General features: G+C 40.7%; 1 protein-coding gene and 1 pseudogene across 8 annotated transcripts; both read right to left on the reverse strand.

The window, feature by feature from the left end:
- Window positions 1-4,721: 4,721 nt before the first annotated feature.
- Window positions 4,722-11,703, reverse strand: LOC133917778 ((6-4)DNA photolyase-like; annotated as a pseudogene).
- A 228-nt stretch (window positions 11,704-11,931) lies between these two features.
- On the reverse strand, window positions 11,932-22,222 carry LOC133918595 (peptidyl-prolyl cis-trans isomerase CYP95-like). Of its 8 annotated transcripts, none has more exons than XM_062362536.1 (14): window positions 22,035-22,222; window positions 21,107-21,205; window positions 20,882-20,936; window positions 18,827-18,915; window positions 18,508-18,532; window positions 17,715-17,753; window positions 16,880-16,997; window positions 15,735-15,901; window positions 15,228-15,591; window positions 15,047-15,159; window positions 14,157-14,355; window positions 13,267-14,073; window positions 13,113-13,193; window positions 11,932-12,594 (listed from the first exon to the last, which is right to left on the reverse strand). In XM_062362536.1, exons 2-14 carry the CDS (start codon window positions 21,182-21,184, stop codon window positions 12,255-12,257), a joined length of 2,475 nt encoding a protein of 824 aa, XP_062218520.1. In that variant the 5' UTR covers window positions 21,185-21,205; window positions 22,035-22,222; the 3' UTR covers window positions 11,932-12,254. The 8 variants fall into 8 exon arrangements, with proteins under 8 accessions (XP_062218520.1, XP_062218522.1, XP_062218521.1 ...); XM_062362538.1 differs by having other exon boundaries at window positions 11,932-12,585; window positions 21,107-21,230; XM_062362537.1 differs by having other exon boundaries at window positions 11,932-12,588; window positions 21,107-21,230.
- Between the last annotated feature and the right edge of the window lie 1,209 nt (window positions 22,223-23,431).

A 23,431-nucleotide genomic window follows, 5' to 3' on the forward strand; every position in this document is an offset into this window, starting at 1 on the left:
AACACTAAGGTGTTTAGAAGCGTTTGCTTGAAATTAATCCAAGAGCATTATATATGCCATGTGCATGTCATAGTCCAAATCTCACTCTTTGTGATATGACGAAATCTTGTAGCAAAGCTATTTTATTCTTCGGTGTTATACAACGGATATATGCATTGTTTTCATGTTCTACTAAAAGGTGAAAGATTTTGCTTGGCAATATTCCAAAACTAATTGTGAAATATTTGTCTAATACTCGTTGGGAGAGTCGAATAAACAGTGTCCAAGCTATCAAGTACCAAACTCCCCAAATAAGGTCAGCTTTGTTGGAACTGAAGACATCTTCTACTGATGACCCAAAAGCAATGAGTGATGTTCAATCTTTGATAACTGCACTTGAGAATTTTGAATTTTTAGTTGGTATGGTTATTTGGTATGATATTTTATTTTCTATAAATATGGTGAGCAAGAAGTTACAGTCTAAAATTATGTGCATGGATGCTACTCTCAAACAAATAGAAGGGGTCATCTCATTTTTTAAGAGGTACAAAAATGAAGGCTTCACTTCTAGTATTGATATTGCAGAAGCCATTACATCTAAATTGGATATAGAGCCAAAATTTTCTACGAAACGTCAACGTAAAAGAAAGAAGCATTTTGATAAAGAAAATGATGAAAACGAAGAAACACAGACAGTTATAGAATACTTCAGAGTTAATTACTTTCTCGTCATGATTGATGTTGCAATTGCTTCATTGACTATTCGATTTGAGCAGTTGAAGGTATTTGAAAATGTGTTTGGTTTCTTATTCAACTCAAAAAATCTGAAGTCCTTGGATGATACTGATCTACGAAAATGTTGCACTACTTTTGTAAAGATTTTTCTCATGATAACTCATCTGATGTTGAGTTAAATAATTTTTTCTCTAAATTAAAAGTGTTGCAAGTAACTTTGCCAGATGGTTTGATGTTAGTACTTGAGATTCTTCAGTTCCTTATAGCTGCAGATTGCTATCCAAATGTCTCTATTGCCTATCGGATCATCTTAACTGTACATGTGACTGTAGCTTCAGCTGAAAGAAGTTTCTCAAAATTAAAATTACTGAAAAACTATTTAAGGTCAACTATGTCATAGAAAAGATTTAATGGTTTAGCTATATGTTGCATTGAGAAGAATGTCTTGGACAACATTGATCTTGATATTATCTTTAATGATTTTACATCAAGAAATGCCTGAAGGAGTTATTTTTTATGAGAGACATTGGGTATTTACCGTCTCCTCTTTTGTGAAACATTGTCAATAGTCATTTGAGTTTGATTCTCGTTCTTATTTGAGGTAATCATGCTAGTTTCATTTTACTGTTCTTTTAGTTTTTCTATTGTAGTACGATATTATTCATCGAGAATTAAGAATATGTTAGAAGTTAACTCTTACTAGTTACTACTTAGTTTATCATATTAGCAATGTTCATTTGTGTCACTTAAAGGATGAATAGTTTATAAATTATACAAGTGAAAAGAATATTTAGCCTTAAAGGCCTATAGTGCCGAGTTCGTCTTAGGGCCCTCGAAACTGTAGAACCAGCCTTGGGGTTGTGTCGTGTAGTCTTTTTTCTCTTTGGAGGTGATGACTTAACTTTTTTTAATATAATAGATTGATCTTTTGTCTATGCATAAAAAAACAATCATAAGAACAAGTGAAAAATTAGCAAACCTTGCTCTATGTTGGGTTGGATTATGAAAATAAAGAAATGAAGCCAATATAGCGGAGTCACGGGGATTTCAGAGCTTGGAAGCCATGGTAAGGGGGAAATGGAAGAGACAAGCAACGAGATAAAAGTTTGGTCTAGCGGCGGCTGCTCCTAGCACACGTTAAACAGTCGTAGAAATCCCTCTTTTTCTTCATTTCCGCAATTGCCTTAGTGTGTTTAACTTTTTTTTCAGAGAGGACATATGGCTGTGAGTGTAAACTGCACGGTTCATATCTGCACAGTTTGGATCGCTAAAGTCTAAAAATAACATGTATGTTTTAATCTTTGCATAATTATGAGTTTAAATTTAACTAAAACTAGTATTATCATGAGTAAATTTCAAAAACTACAACTATTTTAATCTATGTTGCAAAAAAATTATAACTTATATTGTCTATTTCAAAAACCTACAACTATTTTGATAAATGTTGTAAAAAAAACTACAATTTTTTCATAGTATCTATCATCCTTTATGACATGTAATAGGAGGATTAATCACGAGTCCACCTGTTATTAGAGAATGCCAGGTGGGGTCACGATGAAAAAATTATAGTTTTTTATAATATGTGTTAAAATAATTATAAATTTTTAAAAATAGGTACTAAAAATTATAGTTTTATGCAACATAGTTATAAGTTTTTAAAATTTACTCTATTATCATTGAAAACATACATGAATGCCGAATAACTGTTTAATTCGGATTAATCGTCCGTATCCCGATTAATCGCTCGGCGGTACCTGTCCGTCCGACGACAGTATTCGTTTTTCCACGAAACTCTAACCAGACGCCAACGGCTAGAATCCTGCCTCCTTTTTTTTAAAGGAAGAATCCAAGCCTGCTGCTGATTTTTTTTATATATTTTAAATTAAAAAATTGTAAATATATCTTTTTATTTTAAAAAATTGCAGATGTAGAGTACGTTTGGTTGTTTAGCTGAGCTGGGCAAGCTGGCCCATTCCAGCTACGCCGGCCTTGCCTTGCCTTGCCTTGTCATTTGGCTGTTTTGCTTTGGATGGCAAGTCTTAGTGACCAGTGTTTCCTTTTTAGCACAAACAACCTGCAGTTACGTGGAGAACGAGGTCTTCACCAGCAGTTGCGAACGCGCGCTTGTTTTTGCTGTCGACGGCTAGCCAATTCGGCTCTCTCTCAAGAGCAAGGTTTTTCTCACCCAGCAAGGGTAAGCTTGCCTAGGAAAGCTAGGATTTTTTTCATGATTTTAAACGCCAAGCCTTGCTAAGCTAGACTAGAAAATCTTTTGCCCAGGATCCAAACATACCTGTAGACGTCTGTTTTTAACAGAGGACAAGTTTAAAAATAAAAAATATTATGCTTTGATAATCTTAAAATTAAAATACCATTAAAATAATCATGATTTTTTTCAATTTTTTAAAACAGACATATATTTATATTGTTTTAATTTAAAAAAATACACGCTGCGACAGCCAGAACCCAGAGGCTGGGCCGACGCGAGACGACAACTAAAGATGTCCAAATGGGCCTTGACTACTAGGTCGGCTCGAGACACGACACTGTAGGAACAGCCCAGACACGGCACGACTCAAGCTGAGACGAGCCAGCCGGTACGGCACAAGGCCACGGGTCGTGCCTGGGCCGATCGCGCGGCACAGCGTGCCGGCACGGCCCAGCTAGTCACGATCCGATCTGGTACGCATGGGCCCGGCTATTTTCTATTTTTTTATATTTTTTTTAATTTTGTAGCTATTTTTATCTATTTTCTATATTTGTATCATATTTTTATCTATTTTCTATATATATTTTAATTTTATAGCTATTTTTTATTTTATTAGGTCGACTGTGTCGACGGGTTACCCGTGTGTCGTTGGGTCACTCGTGCTTGTCGTGCCCGTCAGTCCGACCGTGCCGCTAGACCGCAATCATGCCCGGCCAGCTCGACACGGCACAGTGACCGACGGACCATGCCGTGAGCCGAGGTGAGACACGCGAACCAACACGGTACCGTCTGTTACCATAGCCAGGCCGTTCGGACCGTATCATATCCGGATAGTGCCAAATCAGATCCGTACCGAGTCAGCCCAAGTGATCCATTTAGACATCTCTGGCGCCCACTTGCCAGCCGCTGATGAGATTTTGAGGGCTGCTGGGCTCTAACTGCCTTTAATGTTTAAAAAGAATAAACAGCTCCAGGTGCTTTTCCATGATTCCCTATAAAAATTGTTTTCCCATGGAGTAAAAGTCTGCAGAAAATACCATAAAGATACAAAATCGAATTTTCATTTCATAGAAAAGAATTTTTTCCCGTGATATATTGAAGAAACCGCATTTTATAACTCATGCGCACGCGTCAGGTTTGCCACACACAACTCTCCATCACACACGTCAGTACTCTTTTTCGCGTGCCTAGCTGCACCCACAGACAATTCTCCACGAAGCCGTGTGCATACATCAGGTCAAAGAACACACGATACGACGGCCTCTCTGGCTCTGCCCTTTTGGTCACTGAGCTGCTCACGCCACTTGGCTATTCCGGTGTACTGATCTGTGGTCACCGCGCTGCCCGCTTGGGTCGTAACGCCATTGACAAGTGAAGGCGAGCATTCTTGTGGAAAGCAGTTTGAAGCAGGGCATGGCTCCCGTTACCTTGTGTATCTGCAGCCACACTGTTTTCGACTGGACATGGATCGTACCTTACAAGATAGGTGCGCTCGTTCCCAGCGATGATCTGGGCAGGCTTCCTGGGCTGGTTTTTTTTTTTTTGGATGAACAGTGTTTCGTTGAAATTACTGTTTACGGTAATATTTTTCCAACCTACATTCTTTATACAACCCATGCACGATGTTTTTAGCGTATTAGTTTCCCTACGTCTATATCATTTTTCCTCGCTTTAGCTTATCCTTGTCGGCACTTCGCAGATTAGATTGGGTTTCATCAGGGACACAAGATCAGAGTATGATTTGGGTATTGGCTTCACAGGGTTTTTAAGATCTTTCGGTTTCGTACGAAAATAACTCTTTGTAAGGACCTGCCTGGTAAATGGATTGCACATGGAGCAGTTCATTTGCTGCAAGAATCAGGAAAAGTTTTCATGTTCCAAATAAGGCCTTAATACATGACTAGTAGTTACAGTTACAGGATTACAACTGTTACATGACCATATGTTACATATTTGTTCTTTCGTTGCTGGTTCAGACACTACAATTAAAAAAGGATCGCAATTCATTTCCTTTTGGTTAAACTACTTCAGTAGCATACAAGACTAGCTACAGATGACAGGTGCAGACTGTCGTCGTTTTCACAACTGAAATTTTAAATGCTGAAGGTGAAACAATTAGTGTGAAGTTGCCATAGAAGCGGAGCTGAACATCACTCAGCTCAGCTGCTCCTCTTCAGTAGCTTAGCATTGGATGAGCTAGGAGTATCTTGGTCAACATGGGATTGTTCTCGACAAGTTTGAGGGCTTTCCTTTGTTAGGATTGCCATCAAGGCGACTCGACGCATAAGCTTCTCCCATCCTGTCTCTACACTATTTGCTTGCAGTCTCATGATCAACGACTGGAAAACCAAAAGGATGTTAAGTGTGCAGTAAATATCTCTAACCATAGTGGTCGAAATGCCTTTTTTGTACCTCAAGATTGGATCCTTTTTACCTGGTTTTGGGTAGTCTTTGCCAATAATACACTTGGCTTTCTTCTGGATGCTAAGTGGAACAGTCCAAGGCTCGCAAATGTACTCCTTTGGCATGTCTAAATTAATAGAATGTAGCATTGTGCAAAAGAAAAATGGTTACTCCTCTTTCTCAAGAAAAAAATGCTTACTTCTGACTTCAGAAGAGAGTTCATATTGGTGCTGAAATGCTGTTACAGAAGTAAGTACCTTTCAGCACTGGGATAAAATGCCTGATGTAGTTCCCGTTAGGATCATACTTCTTCCTGAATGTGATAGGGGAGTAAATTCGGTGGTACTCTTTTAAAAGATGCCTAAGAAAGGTAAGCAAACTATTAGCCTGAAGAAATATGTCAATAATAAGTGCTATCTGAAGGATATGCATTATCGGTAACCTGATAGAAGAAGGATGAGCAAGAGAGCCACAGCCAATTGCCGTTGTTAATGGCCCAGTCAGAATCTATCAGTAGCCTTTCAAAGACGTCACGGCGACACGGCCTTTCTCCCAGTGGATAAACTTTAATAAATGAAAGAAGTGGATGAGTTCATTAAAAAACAAAGTAAGGTAGATTGGAATTCGACTTTAGAAATTACTTCATATGCATATGTCAATGTCGTCAATTCTTTCGAAAATTGCCAATGTCCTTACTAGATATGGTTATGCTACTAAAATTCTTATTAGGATCAACCAGCACAACATTGACCCAATAAATAGCTCATTAAAACATTCGAATAGCCATATTTTCTCACTGAACAGATTCATCTTGCAAACGGCCAACTCTTATGGCCTCTTCCTCCCTTCTTTACTGAAGTTCCAAAGTTGCCCGGGAGACCATAAAATACAACTACAAACACTCATATTCTGCTAAGAAGGTTTCAGTGAAACTAGGCATACAATTCCCAGCTGGGTTTCGTATTCAAAACTAGCTAATTTACAGAGATTACAGACCATTTCAGATCACCACGCGTCAAGAAACAACAAACAAGCAACTGAATGGCGTGCAAGGTGATGCATCCAACCCCACTTCCTCAGCTGGCAGCCAACCACGTGAAAAGAACATTATCAGATATACTGGTAGTAGTAGGTGATGCAATAAAGTAACAGAAAATCAGAACTAGAAAAAGGAAGCGAGGTGCAGTTTTCTTGTAGATGTTTGTTTGGCAAAACCTGAATCATGATAGCATCAATCCATGGATATCCTGTCCGGCCATCTCTCCATGCAACAAACAGTTCCTCGTTCTCTATCCATGGAATCTAAACTAAAAGGAATTTGAATTATGATTATGATGAGGTTAAACTGCATCACCGTAAAGGATATGGTTTGATCAAATCAAGCGCACCTGCTTACATATTTTGTTTCCTTTCATCTGATCAAAATTAGGAGTTCCAAAAGACACTTTGTAGAAGAAGTCCCGCCACAGCAAGTGTTACAAGAGCATGAGTCATGCACTCAAATCCACTTGAAAAAAAAAACAAGAAGAAGAAGAAGAATTCGTGCACTCAATTATCTGGTTTTTTACTTCAGATCCAACCAATGCAATAATTACAAATCACCTAGCCTGTCAAGGAAACAGGTGGTTTTGTATGATTTTCTGACGCTCCTGTAAAGACCCTGGATGCAGTGGTAAAAATATCTGGACGACAGGCAGCCAAACTGCAACTTGACAATCCGTTTCAACACCGCAATCTATAATAACTCGGGAAGGACCACTATAGCTGCACTGGGTTAGTGACAAAAATCACCTTCAGATACGGTGACAAGACAGTTGTTGCAGGTTTCTGGAAGGCAGAGGGGTCACCCTTAGGTTTCTCAAATTTGGCAACCCATTCCTGCAAACCAAAAGAAAATGAATCAAGTCCATCACAGTAAGATCACTTGTAGAAACAGCTAAAAATTAACAAAATTGATGGACGAAATGAGTTAGAATACGCTATTCAATAAGCACCAAACCATCTGTTGGTGTGATTCTTTCATTCTCCTCAGAGCTTCTGTCTCACAACCTCGGAACGGTGAAATCTCCTCCTACAAATTGACATCCCACGATTAAGGGAATTCGGTCGATTATCAACAACATACTAATTCTTCGAACCAGGTGTGCCACAAAACTTGGCTGATCTCCCCATACCAAGCTCCTCGACCGTGGGCACGGGCAACAGATCGTTCTCCCCTGTACCTCCGACCGGTGGGAGCTCGGAGTACTCGTCCATAGCAGGCTCAGGCGGCTCCCCGGCAATGGAGATGAACAATTGGTACGTCAAAGGCGGCCGACCACCTTTCTGCAAATTGTCGAAACATAAATCAGGTAAGCAGTGCGCTCCAAACATTTGGTCGTGACTTCACTGGTACTACTGACTACCTGGAAAACACAGATACGTGGTGCAACAGGCGTATCCGTATCCGACACCGTATCCGATACGGATACGGAGCGGATACGGCCCCGATACGTATCCTTGGAGTATCGGAAATTAAATAAATCAATCAATTTTGGATACCTGGGCGATACGTAGTCGATACGCGAGTGATATGGCCCGGCCCAAGATGATTCCATGACCTAATCGGCTAATCCACACTCCACAGCCGCCTCTCGAACTCTCTCTCGTCCATAGAAGCACCGCGCCGGCGACAGCATCCAGCACACTCCACCAGAAGCAACACGCCGCCGCTTTGCCGCGACCGGCGACTACCTGCCGGCAGAGAACTCAAGAACGGCGACGTCGGCGAGGATCTGCAGCGGACGCCGGACGGCAACTGCGAGGCTGCGAGCGCCGAGCGGGCAAGGACCGGCAAGGCGGCGACCTCCTGCTCCGGCAGCGACGACACGATCGGCGAAGATCTGCAGCGACCGGCGAGGATCTGCTCCTGCAGCGACGACACGGTCGACGGCACGGAACAGCCGAGCAGCCGAGCAGCGCACCGAGGAGCCAAGCAGTGAGCAACTGAGCACTGAGCACCCGATTCACTTATCTTAGCATTTATCTTCCCCTTTTGACTGTTTAGACCAGTATACGTATAGATATGCTACTCAAATATCTTTAAATTCAGACCAGCATAGTATAGATTAGCACATTATACTCAATTGTTCTGATGTTCTCTTTAAATTCAGACCAGTATAGTATAGATTAGCACATTATACTCAATTATTCACTTTAAATTCAGATGGCAACTTCTAGTAGTGGTGGTGGTGCAACCTCAAGTGCTCCTGCCCGATCCATCACTGACCTCAAGGCTCCACTGTGGGATCATGTCACAATTTTAGAGAAACCAGCTGCAGGTGGAGGCAATGCTAGATGGAGATGCAATTATTGTTCAATTAAAAAATTTTGTAGCTACACTAGAGTGGAAGCTCACTTGCTGAAAAAGTCCAACAAGGGAATCAGTATGTGTCCGAAGGTGACAATAGATGAGCTTAGCCAAATGAGAAGAGAAGTTGCAGCTACTAAAGAACAATTAGAAAGATCAAAACAAAGAACTGTGTCCTTGCCTACTTCTTCATCCAATAGCAATAAGAAAAAGCGGAGTGGACCTCCTTCTGCACTAGAGAAAGCTTGGAAAATGGACCAGCGCAAGCACATGGATGCTTTAATTGCAAGAGCATTTTATTCAGGAGGTATGCAATTGTAATGCAATACATATTCATTGTTCAACTACAGCTGCAATTTTTCAAGACCATTGCTTGTGCTAATTCTATTTTTTTAGGGATCTGTTTTAATTTTGCAAGAAATCCATACATTCAAGAAGCATTTACCTATGCTTGCAGTAATGACTTGAAGGGTTATAAAATGCCGAGGTACAACAAGTTAAGGACTACCCTTCTCAAGCAAGAAATGGCTCACATTGACACATTATTGGAAAGTACAAAGAGCACATGGAGTGAGAAGGGAGTGACAATTTGTGCTGATGGCTGGTCAGATCCGCAGAGGCGTCCACTCATTAACTATGTTGCAATTTCTGGACACTCATTAACAATGTTCTTGAAGGCTGATAATTGTGAAGGCGATGTGAAGACAAAAGAATACATTGCTGCCAAGCTGAGGTCTGTTATTGAAGAAGTTGGTCGACATAATGTGGTACAAGTCATCACCGACAATGCTGCAAATTGCAAAGGTGCGGGTCTGCTTGTGCAAGCTGAATATAATACCATATTTTGGACACCATGTGTTGTACACACACTCAATCTTGCTTTGAAGAATATTTGTGAGCCTAAACAGCCGAAAAATGATGAAGAGGCTTTTGCTTGGAGCACACTTGAATTTATAACAAATGTTAAAACTGAAGCTCAAATGATCAAGAATTTCATCATGAACCATGGCATGCGACTTTCAATATTTAATGAGTTTAGCCATTTGAAGTTACTTGCTATTGCTGAAACAAGATTTGCCTCAGTTGTGTGTATGTTACAACGGTTTATGGAGGTAAAGAGGCCTCTTCAAAGCATGGTAATTAGTGAGCAATGGGATCACTACAGAGATGATGCTCAAATTGCTGCTCATGTCAAAGAGAAAATACTTAGTGATGTGTGGTGGGGCAATGTGGAGTTCATTCTCAAATTTACTCAACCTATCTATGATATGATACGTGTTGCAGACACCGACACACCATGTCTTCATCTGATTTATGAGATGTGGGATTCAATGATTGAGAAAGTGAAGAAAGAGATATATCTATGGGAAGGGAATGAACAAAATGAGGAATCTAATTTGTTCTCGGTTATTCATAAGATATTGATTGATAGATGGACAAAAGGCAATAATCCACTCCATTGTTTGACTCATTCACTTAATCCAAGGTTATCTACCTATCATTACACTTTTTTTGGTGTCTTGTACTCTTGCTTATGTTCATATATTTTTTCAAGTGACCAAGATATACAACTTTTAACCTTTTGCTTGATGCTAACATTGTAGATATTATAGCAAAAATTGGCTCGATGGAGGTGTTGGCCATGTACCCCCACACAAGGATATTGAGGTATCAAAAATGAGGATGGATTGCTTCAAGAAGTTCTTTCCCATACAAGAAGAATTAACAAAAGTGAAAGAAGAATACGTAAGATTCTCAACTTGTTCCGAGGAATTCAATGATCATGATTCAATTCGTGATAGATGGCTTTGTGATCCAATGACTTGGTGGTCAAATCATGGACAATATATTCCTCTATTACAGAGTTTGGCCATTAGATTGATTAGCCAACCAGCCTCATCTTCTTGCTGTGAGAGGAATTGGAGTACTTATAGCTTCATCCATAGTGTTAAAAGAAATGCCTTAACTCCAGAGCGTGCTGAAGATTTGGTCCATGTGCAAATTGTGGAAACATAAATCAGGTAAGCAGTGCGCTCCAAACATTTGGTCGTGACTTCACTGGTACTACTGACTACGAGTTTTCGAGCACCTTGTTTATGATTTCTGCTGGGTTGAAGAGGGTGTGGCTGACCGACGTGAACACCTCAATCCTGGACGTCATCACAAAATCCTACAAGAACCAAAATCTTTGACAGGTAAAATCACCCAAGAAAAATACTGGAGAGAAGTGATCAGCTGTCTCACCCTAACTTTCTTGTCGCGGGTCAGCGCGTACGGCTCGGCGTCGAACTCAAAGCACAGCTTGCCGATGTTCCACTGCGATGCAAGCGAACAGAAGGGTAATCCATAGATTTCGTTAGTGTGTATCCAATGGTCGGAGAAAAAACTCGTAGGATTTGCGTCGAGGGCGGTGGAGATGGATGGAGGGGGAGGCGGGACCCGAGCTGGCCGAGGAGGCTCACGAGGAGGAAATGGACGCGTGCGACCCCGGCGCGCGCGGAGCCCAGGGACGCCACGACGGGATCGGGGCGGATGTAGCGCTGGTCGAGCACGAACACCGGGTACAGCCGCGCGGAGGAAGCGCCGCCCCCGTAACGGCGGGCCATGTCCAGCGCCGGGTTGTCGTGGACGCGCAGCCCCATCCGAAACCACACCATCGCCGCTGTCGCGGCGGTTGCGGCCTCCATCGCCTGGGAGGAGTGGGGGTTGGGAGCAACGCTCAGAATTGGGAAATTTTGATGGTAGTGGAGTGGAGAAAGAGGATACGAGCCGTTGATGGGTGATTGGACGGTGGAGGTTTGAACGAGGGAGCTAACCGTAGCGAGTGATCACGTCAGTTTCTTCTTGGCCGTTCCTGACTTCCTGTCGTGCCACACGGGATCCCGTGGGGGTGCTGGTATGTGAAGGACAGGAGGGGGTCGTCGCACATCAACTAGCGAGACACCAAGACCAGAATTAGAGTACGGATGGTGCTCACCTATATCGGTATATTCATTTTTGCCCACCTACAGTATACCTTCGAACGCATGCGGACTAAGAATGGGCAAACCCGTCGCCCGGGCATACCCATTTACACATGCTCGTGCTTGAACAGTACCAAACATTGTGCACTGTGAATCTATGGACCTCTGGCTCTAAACAAGTACTGAAAGCTCTATCCAGCACAGGGCCACGGTGCACAACGTAACAAGCAAACGTTGTAACAAAAATGCTCTCTAAGGCCCATTGTCAAAAGAAGAAACACTAGCACCGGACGAATACAAAAGGAATTTAGCGTATATGTTCATAATATCCGAGAATAAAATATAATTATGCATCCAGTAAACTTGACAACCACCAAATTCCGCATGCATAGCTATAGCTGCACAGGAACCGTGCTACATGTTCACAAAAGCATATGCTAACCTCAGATTATGACGGTCTAAAGATAACATACCACAACCGCAACCATCCAGAACGTATGTAGCATTTCTACAGCGACAAACCACCAGAGGCTCCTCAAGTGTCAAAACAGCTTCTCTACCAGTAGCAATAGAAACATAAACAGATCGATCAACAGCCAATGCCCAAAGGTACCCCCTACTTCCCAGCAGAATCGGGGGAGGCATCTCCGTAGGAAACAAGACCCTTCTTGCCATCAGGACTAGCAGACAGGGACCGAGACTTCTCATTACTTGCGCGCTTTGGGGATGGGGAATCTGGTGGGGAGCGATCATGCACGGGCGGTGGAGACCTTGATCTCGATACAGACATGCGGCTTCTGGAGATTGACCGTGCACGATCACCATGTGACCTTGGTTTCCCAGCAGGGGGCGAACGACTCCGTACAGGGCTTCTGCTGTATCCACCTCCCCTTCCTCGGTCTCTAAAGACTGGGCTGCGTGAGGCACTTGGGCTCCTCCTCCTGTACCTACTAGGCCTCAAGTGGCGAAATAAAAGAAATCATGACATGGAACCAACCAGTAGACTAGGCTAAGCATACAACTCAAAAACATATTGAAATAGAACTCATTCAATGATGTGCGTAAAAAAACTCCCTCCAGTAATGTGAAGTTGGTATTCTAATATTTGTAAGCCATGGCACATTTATAACATTGAAACCTTGACAAACTAATTTCTATTCTACTATATTTATAAGAAATGGCACGATTATAACATTGAAACTACTTTTCAAGACAAGTCTACTCATACCATTTTCAAATCTCAATACAGAAAAGGAGATATTGATGGCTAATTCAGATGCTTTGATTGCAAAGTAACACTAAAAGTCAATTATTTGTGATTGGAGGGACTAATACAGCAAATTAGATATCCACATAAAATGATCAGTTGCTCAGAACTAATTCAATAATGTGCATCACAAATAATAACAAAAATCAGATATCCACATGAAAATGACCAGTTGTTCATCATCAAATATAACAGCAGTTAATTTACCTTGGTGATGGCCTGCCCCTGGGTGGGCTTCTATACCGTCTAGGTGGTGATCTATGACGTGAACCTCGGTAACCCATGTATCTTCAGAAGAAAAACTATAATTAAATACTCTAAAATAAAATAAAATCACAGTTCGAACTTTTAAATGAACTACCTGTCACGGTCACTCCTTCCACCATAGCGATATGAGCGATCAGCAGAAGGTGAGCGGTATTGTCTTGCAAATGAGTACCGCTGAGTAAAACCCCGGCCTCGTCTTATGCGTTTTGGAGACCCATCAGGAGAGCCACTCCTGGATGGGCTCCTGCCATTGTTGGGCGGTGGAGATATTGCCCTGCGAGGTGGTGGGCTGGGACTTCTGCTGATGTTCCTGCGAGGTCGACCACCTCTTACAGGGCTTCTGCTCAAACTTCTTCTAGGTATCCTCACAGGGCTCCTGCTGAGACTTCTAAGTATATTCCTTCGAGGACTTCTGACTGGACTTCTCCTTGAAGGCCTAGGTGGGCTCCTTGAAAATCTAGCTGGGCTTCGGCTAACACTTCGCAATGGAGATCTTGGAGAGGTACGGCTGATGCTTCTCTTCTCCACTGGTGAGCTTGGGCTGACACTTTTTCGCACATGGGTTCTCTCCGGGCTCCTGCTTGGACTTCTTCGTTGCAAGGACCTAGCTGAGCTCCTGCTAATGCTTCTTGTGCGAGCTTTAACAGGACTCCTGCTCATGCGGGTAACCAGGTTTCTGCTTGCGCTTCTAGGTGGGCTCTTGCTGGGGCTCCTCTGTCTGTCTGGACTCCGGCTTTCACTTCTTTTGGGAGCACAAACAGGACTTCTACTGTGACTATAGCGAACAGGGCTCCTGCTTACTGTCCTCTTCGGGTTGGAAATTGACCTGTTGATCGGGCTTCTCCTTGGACTGATACTCGTACTCTTGCTCATTGAGTGGTTAGCACTCATGCTCTGGCTCCTGCTTATCAATGTCAGATGAAACGCCGCTTGCAGAAGCAGTAAGCACAAAGAATGATTGATGTGTGAAAAAGTATAGGAAACCTAGATTTGCTTCGATTGCCAGTTAGAGAAGGCATGATATCCGTGTTCCTTTCAGTTTTTGATTCAGTAACACCATTGGTACGGACCTCCCCATTTTGCAGCGGAGAGTCATCTTCTTGTGCCGGACACCTTGGTATTCCACTCTTTTGTTGAGTTGAAGTGGCATCCTTCAATGCAGTTAATACTCCCAGATTTTCCGCTGGAAAGAAGATTATACAGGGTGATCAGTAGTTGAACTATATGCCACCTAAACCAAGCAAGGACAATAAAATCGCACAAGATTCACGGATGCAGCTATTATTGGCTGATTTTTCAACAGTAGAGTGAATTAGATGAAGCAATTGGTTATTAACATGGATGATACCTCATGCCGACAGATTATTGAATATTTGTCGGCTACAATTGTTAACACACAACCATGATCTAACACTTAATAAATAAACACTGAGCCGTCCAATCAGGCATCCAAATAAATCATAGAGAACACACCATCCTATAGTGAAAGCAAGTTTATGCCCTGTGTGCCAAAACTTGCACCACTCTATAATTCGTAATCTCCTTCAAGGTTCCTACCCTATCAGTTTCTTGAATATAATGGAGAAGTACATAACCAAGATATAGTATCATGTTACCCCTACACACAGTTCAACATTGGTAAGGTATGCCATCCAACTATTCCGTTAACCTAAAGGATGAACTGAGGTGGTACATGATACGAGCTTTAAGGGCAATTTACTAAGATGATGTAAGGTTTCAAAGTTCATGGAACTAATTGAGAAATTAGAAGAAAGTTCAGGAACCTATACTTCAATTTACGCTTAGTGAAATACAGAAGCAACATCAACATGCATACGTGTAGTGCATATAGAAGCAAAAAGGGGAAAAAATACCAGAAACATGAGATGATGCCTTAGACTTCCTCCCACGATGGTGTCGCTTGCTTCTACCATCCTCAGAGCTGCTATCGCTCACACTTTCAGTTTCACTATCACTTTCTACCATCCTGCTAATAAAAGAACATATGTTACATGTCTAAGGTCTGAAACATTTAATTTGACAATGCGCACGGACCTTTTTGATTTCTGCTTTGATTTCCTGTCACGCTTCCTACGCCTTTTCTCACGCCTATGTTCACGCTTTCTTCTTGCCCGCTTGCGTTTATTTCTTTTCGAGCGTCTCTTTCTGCGCCTTCGTCTGTCATCACTTGAGCTGCTGAGATCAGATGAGTCACTGGAGTAAGTATCAGAATCGCTCTCGGAATCTGATGGCTCAGTCTCTGACTCAGATGAGCTATCTGATTCAGAATACGAATATCTCCTCTTCTTCCTTCTCTTCTTTGAAGATTTTTTATGGTGTCCCTTGTGTTGTCCTTCATTACTTTCCTCATCAGAAGATATATCCTTCGACAACCTTGATTTAGCAGGTCTCTTTTTATCTGTGCGACCAAAATCACATTAAAAAGATGTTACATAAGTAAAGATATAAACACCCTCCCTAACCTCTTTGCAGAAAGGCTTTAAAATTCTAAAATGGCTAGACAGTTGCTGCCAAAATTCCCACAAAATTTATAAGCATTACCATGTTCAGTTGTCACAGATCCATGGTCTTTCCCATCAACAAGCTCCCCGCAGTCTACTATTCTTACTGGAACAACAGGAGTAGAATCAGTCCCATGCACATCAACTTGCTCAATTCTCTTCAACACATCATTTCCAAGAATAAGCTTGCCAAAAACAGTGTGCTTCCTGCAACATAGTTAAATACCATATTATCACCAAAGCTCTTCAGTACAGAGTCAAAAAACCATTGAAGTCGTAAATGAATTTGTACTATAAAATGTGCTATCTCAGGCAGAGGCCTCTCTACAATAAATAACATGCCTAGTTAACAGGTTATATCACAATCCTGCCTTATTTGAAACATGTAAAAAGGAAAACACCATAACCGAAATTTAAGCTTCACTCTTAGACCATACGGTACATGCATCAGTCTGACAGGTTCACATGTAGTCTAAGATGTTACTTTTTCAAAACAAAAAAAAAAGAATTATCAAATATTCACATCGTACAAATTGGGTTTCCATAGAGCAAAATTCCACACACTGCCACAACATCTAATAAATAGCCAACTTTCAGACAGATAACAAAGCAGCAATAAGCTTCAAGACAAGAGCTTTACTTGTGAAGCAACAGACCCCACCCCCCAAAAAAAACTGCGGATGTCAAATAATGAAAAGGTTAAACAGTACTGTAAAACCGAATGGATCACGTGCACAGTACAGAACTATATCAATTTCCTACATCTCTGCAAGCAGTGTTGCTACAATTTGAGTTAGGCAACAATTGAGATCCACAGACCTACAAGCCAACAAGTAAAAGAAGTATAACAAAGAACTCTTCTGTAGTTCCAAATTTCCAATGCTTGACAGAACAGAGAGAATTAAGTGAATGTTAAATACTAGAAACATCGGATCACTGACTATTGCAGCTTCGAGCTTTAGTTTTGGATGATATCATTTAGATGAATAAGTTTAGTTCAGTACCGAAACAAGGACAGCAGTCTAACAGGCAACTGTCCAGTGCTTAGATTAAGGAGAAGTATTCCAACATTGAAAAAAAAAAGTGAGTAAATGGATGGGTAGAGGGTCAATTCATATGGTCCAAATATGTGTTTGTACAATACTGAAATACATTGCCATTCAAATGAAACTCATCAGAGCAAACCTGTCAAGATGAGAATTAGGCTTGAAAGTAATACAGAACTGGAAGCCATTAGTTCTGGATCCAGTATCTGCCGTTGTCAAGATACCACGATCATCATGGCGTCGGACAGAATTTTCATCTGAAATGCAAATAAAAGATTGTCATTACAGACATATTGATTACCAGCACAGTTGAATAAGATCTACTCTATTTTCAGTGCAAAGCAAGCAAAAACATTACTGTGGTGACTTGTACTATACTTTCGAATTTGGATGTATTCTTATTAAAATGTATAAAAATTAAATAGTTCCTCTGGTAAAAAATACTTGACATTTTGGAGATGGCACGGTCTCCGATGAGTATCTCTGACCACTATTTTCTATTAGAATATATTTATAAAATCCAATAAATTTATGTGATTAAGAAAGTATTTTACAAGGTATTACACGTATGATTTTAATGCTTTCAAATTAAATATTTTAAAAGTTATTGCTAGTCAAGTTGGAGATGGCACGGTCTCCGATGAGTACCTTTGACCACTATTTTCTATTAGAATATATTTATAAAATCCAATAAATTTATGTGATTAAGAAAGTATTTTACAAGGTATTACACGTATGATTTTAATGCTTTCAAATTAAATATTTTAAAGTTATTGATAGTCAAAGTTTCACAAGTTTGACTGGATCTTGTCCAAAACGTCAAGTATTTGTGCCCGGAGGGAGTAAACAATATTTGACTGGTAACTGGTAAGAAACATTCTGAATCAATACATACGATGTTCTAAGATCATATGTATTTCAAAATTTCCAACATATAATGGGTTTCGCTTTCACACCGAGTTAAATGGTAATACCTGCAAATTTTCCACCATATATACTTTCTTCTCCAGACCCTGTAACACAATTAAATTACAGCATCACATCCACAAACAAGAATATAAACAGAGGACGACATACTACTATGTGACTGTGCAGGGTGTTTCTTATCAAACAAGCTGCCACATAAGAAATAAACTATTTCAAAAGCCTGAACATAGTCTACCATGAATAATATGTAGACATTAATAGGCAAAATTACATCAACCTATAAATGTAGGGAAAAAATTACATCTGGTTTCTTGGAGCAAATCATTGGCTCATTGCACAGAAAAGGAAACTAGCACTAAGCATATTTCAAAATTTGAACACCCAGCACAAAGGCAATGATACATGGACAAGACATGCAAAAAAGATGGCAAGTCCGTGTTCAAATATCTGAAGCGCCAAAATCAAGAATTAAAATCCTATGATTTAACATGGACTGTTGTAGTATTCTTGAGGATAACAGTATGGGATGCTTAAAATCAAATGCTAGCAAGCAGCGGCACTTGTATCATCAAACCAAGATGTAGTACATTGGGATAAGATGGATAAACAACAGCAAGGCCCAATAAAATTAGCATCAGCAGGCTGTAACCTCACAACTTACAGGACGAGTTACATGCATGCAAGCACTCAATTTAAGTACTGATACATAACACATCATTTTATTTCAGTAGAACACAAGAAAACAAGAAAGATCATAGTATGGTGGGCAATTGCCACCTTTTATGGTAAGAAAATGCAATGGACAATTGTAAAAGATAGAACAAAATTGTGCAAACTCACCATTTCCTTTTGAGAAGTCACCACCCTGAAAAAACAAAACAACAATTAGCAGCTAAGATGAAGAAAGCAATTCAGTGATTTTCCCACGTGTTATTAGACTTGCAAATGCAGATAATACAGCATACAACCTTAAATACTATATGATAAGAAAAGCAGTCGATATCATCTGTCTTGCATCCTACATCATGGAGAAGGAAACAAGAAGCTGACTAAAAACAAAAGGAGATAAATCTAACCAAATTCTAACCTCATGTAACTAACAGACTATGAAGCAAAATACATAAATACAAAATTACAGAAAGGGAGAAGAATAACTAACTTGTGCCATTAACCCTTTGATGACACGGTGGAAGGTTGATCCCCTGTAACATAATGGCTTCTTAGCATTTTGCCCAATTCCCATCTCACCTAGAGCATACAACATCAGTTAGCAAGACCAACAATGATAGGAATCAGGGAAAAAAGAACATTAAGCTCAAAATTGAATATAGTATGTAAGCTCAACTGTAAAACTTGTGTGCTGTGGCACAAAAAAAAAGTGCCTGCAGATTTCCACAAAGAATATTAGAATATTATCCACTAGATCAGCACAGTAGAATTTTTTATTCCCAAATTAAGCGTTCAATGGTTTTAGAACATAACATCTGGACTAGAAGTCTAGAACTGAAGCTACAATAGCATGCAAGTATATTCGTGTTGACTGATGTATAGAACGCAAGTTCAGAATCTTCATCTCACATCCCAATTTTATTTTATAACCCAAATACAAGATACTATCAGGCATTGTCTGCTGACACATAGTTGCCAAAGAAGATATGGAAACATTAACCCCTATCAAGGTGTATTACGCGTCCTGTTTTACTTGGAATGTGTAAGAGACTCACTTGTAGCAACAACATTACCTTGCTCAAGATTTTAAGATGAAGCTTAACAATTTAAAGGAAAAATATATTACATTTGTTTCATTACAAAGTTCTATTGAAAACTACAGTTGGGTACTATAAAACTTACAGTTATGAGTTGAACATGCTAACTTACTTTGAAAAGGAAACGAACGAAATTCATTTATAGCCAAGTTAGGAATCGATGAACGTCCAAATATGTACTGTTAATCATCACTGCAGTATTAGATTAGGTTCTCAGATTACGGAAATACTCAGGCATAGTCACAGAATGCCATATTGGATGTGGTTGAACACAGATAAGACCATTCAGATTCAAATAATATTCCAAAAAGCTTTCTAAAGGAAAGAACAAAAGGTCCATTATGACTGCTAACAAAAGAGACCAGCATAGCACCACAACTTCAGATACTTTCTTTATGATGTTAATTAGAATAAACAGTAATGAGTAGTAGAGAATACAAAAAAATATGCTATTCATCCATGTCCAAAAAAATAGCTATTCAGAAAACATTTGTCCTTCTAAACAGGCAACACATTACTTAGCCAACTGAAATTGTTGCAGAAAAATTAGACAAAGCAACAAAAGGTGTGACGTTAAAGAGCATATTTCACAAAGCATCCCAAGTATTTAAAAAAAGTACACTTTCAACAACTTGTTTCAAGGAACTACACTTGTAGTTGCCTTAAGTTTCAAAAAAAATCCTGCGATCTTTAGCACCATAACGTTACTGACCACAGGCCCACTCGCAGTGAGACATTGCTTACTGTGACCGTTTAGATGATGAATTAGCAGGTCTGACTCACCCTGGTAAGACACTAATCTAGAGCAACAAGCTCAATTGGCGCATAAACCTAGTAATTTGGTGAAAAGATCACATTTCCTAATACCAAAGATGGCGTAATATGCATGCAAGGCTCCTAGCTCCATGTCATCCAAACGGTCATATTAAGGATTATCTCATTTCCGAGTGGGCCTGGCTACTCAGTAACATTCAAGTGCTAAAAAGTGTACTATTTGGAAAATGTAAGCAACAAAAAGTTCTTAATGGTGTACCTTTTTTATATTTTGGGAAGAATAAGTATTGTTTTCTGAAATTTACAATATTTTAGGTCATTTTGTATTACATAACTTTAAAGCGATGTTACTTGAAGATTTGATACTGCAAACTGGGTGATAACAAAAGCTAAATTAGTTTGATGGATGCATTCCTGTGAGGCCACAACCGCTACAAAATCTAGAGCAACATGTCCAATTGCCACACAAACCTAGCAATTTGGTGATAAGATTACATGTCCTAATACCCAAGATGACATAATATGCACGTGTGGCTCTTAGTACCGTGTCATCCAAAAGGTCATAGTAAGTATGTTATCCTATAGTAGTTGACACAAATGATCATTCAAAGGTAACACTAACTGACAGATGGATTTATATTTATTTATCTAAAAAGAAGTGAAATGAAGAATACCTGTGCATAATGCTCTGAAGTTCTCAGCTGTCAGAGGAGCAACATCAGCAAACAACTGCAAGGAAAGCCAATTCCAACAGTTATACAGATCAAGCAAAGTAAGACCATCTTTAGCCTTGATAAGAAAGGACACAACTACAGCTCCTGATCTCAGTAACCAAGGCGCAGTAGCACTTGCACTCCCGCTTGAAGGAACTAGAGAAACAGTAATAAGAAAAGAAGTACCTCGAAAATCATTCTTCCATCTGGTTCATCACCAATGGATACATCCATGAAGACAATTGGGTTTCTCTTTCTTGCCATATTCTCAAATGGCTGCAATCCCTGAGCCAACACTCCACAGTCAACACTGAATAAAATGGAAAGAAATAAATAAATTCAGCAATTTTGTAAAAAGAAAAGGTGAGTAAATATGGCATCGTTGCACACAACAAAATTTTATTTTACATATAGGACCCCAGTAAATAGCTGTCAGTGAGCATCCTTTTAAAAAATACTGGCATCGCAGTAGCATAGGTTTCCCTCTTCAAATGATATAACTTTAAATTTGCATGCATAGACATAATTCAACAGCTACTTTCTCTACAACTTGCACAACACATAAATGCAATTCCGTTTCTTGTCTTCTGACAGAAACTCACCAACCCTAATCACCAACTATCTTACACACGTTCCACTAACAAAACCAACTTCCACCGTTAAAACCCACTTCGACAAACAAGCTGCCAGGATTCGATATAACAAGAACACCCAAAACCATCATCCATCTGTCAACACTATAGCTATTCTAGCTTTGCACGTCTGTTCCACCGCAGTCATATCACTCAGCGCCAGCCAACACTAACATGCGTAATCATGCAGAGCACATCCAAGTGCCGCGCCAGGGATCTAAGCGCCACCTAGCCTACGAACAGAGCTCGTAACACGCTCCGAACACTCCTCACAACCAGATAAGGATCCATGCACCGCACCACAAGCCCTGAACCCCCCCCCCCCGCACCAAACCCCCAAACCCTAGAACCCCCCATTCCCATCCAAACCCCAGACGCCAAACGCGCACGAAACGCCTGGCCACACGGATCGAAACGCGTAAACCGGGGCCCGCGGCGCGCGATCCGGCGACGACGAGACAGAGCGCAGAGAGAGCACGAACCGCGGGGGGAGATTCAGGGGCGGCTCCACGGCGACGGGATCCGCTCCGATCGTGCCGCGAGGCGCCGCGGCCCCGGGGTTTTGCTCAGAGTCGGAGCGCAGCAGACCAGCTCCGCGTCAGACCAGCTCCACGCGGCCGCACAAGCGGAGGCCGGGTGAGGATAGGAGGCTGAACGAGGGCGGCGGCGGCCAGGTAATAACCTACCCCTGCGCTACGCGGGAGTAAGTACGGTTTTGCCCCTGCGGCGATGGGTTGGTTCGAGATCTCTCGTCGGGGGGTCGGGTGATTTTTTTTTTTTTTTTCACCAACGTTGTTAGCGGGGCCGTGAGGTGGGCCCCACGAGGGGCCTCCCACCGCGCAAGCACCCTAGGCTTGCTACCAGCCCAGTATCCTCTCAGAAAAAAAAAACACTACCAGCCCACTACTGTGAACATCAGTTTTCGCCCTTTTTCTTTTTGGACATGGCTAATTCGAGCGTGCATACGCGTAGTTTAGCATGCACGCCGTATTTAGTAAAAATTATCTAAACATATATATTTAATTTTTTTTATAGATAATTAACATTTAGTGTTTAGAGCTCTTTTTTTACCTCATGATCATTATGTGATAAAAACCAAGCATAATCTTGATGAAAATACATCTATTCTTCTCTTTACACCTCTACTATATAAGTAAATTTATTAAAATATATAAGTAAAATCATATGATAAAATGTAAAAATAGCACCGTATGAAGATAAATACTGAAGATGAGGCAAGCAAGTACAGCACATTTGCTGCCGGCTGTAGGGTTGGAACGAGGGCTGGCATGAATGTCGCCTGAGTCGGGAAACAAAAAACTCGAGCCTGTACGCCGTACTACCAAAAAGAAAACTTCATCGCTGGCCTACCACATCGGCTTTTTACCTTCACACACGGCCCACAGTTGATCGTCCTGACCACGGGCGTTTCATTTCCAGGTAGAAAAACCGTGTATCAAATACAATGTTTTTAATATTCTAATATAGACAAGCATACAAATGAAAATAGCCAAGAACTACAACCGTGCAAATGGATTAGAGATTAGATATATGGTTTAGAAAATATAAGTATTTATATTTGATTAAATTCTACTTTTCGTGTGTTCACACTTGTCCTATTCTTTGTATGAAACAGATCACGTTGTAGTCAACAAAATGAGATTCATTTTGGTTCTATTTTGGTGTAATTCTTGGACAGACATAAATTATCTATATCAGAATTGAAAAACTGCTAGACTAATTCAATTAAAATACTTAAGTGATTTTCTAAAATTGTCTATATTAGAATATTAAAAAACATTCACTTATGTAACTCAGTTATTCACCCGTTTTAATGCAGATCCGTTCATACTCTTTTTACAACATCCACATCAGTACT

The sequence above is a fragment of the Phragmites australis genome, chromosome 5, assembly GCF_958298935.1.
Source record: "Phragmites australis chromosome 5, lpPhrAust1.1, whole genome shotgun sequence".
NCBI lineage: Eukaryota > Viridiplantae > Streptophyta > Magnoliopsida > Poales > Poaceae > Phragmites > Phragmites australis.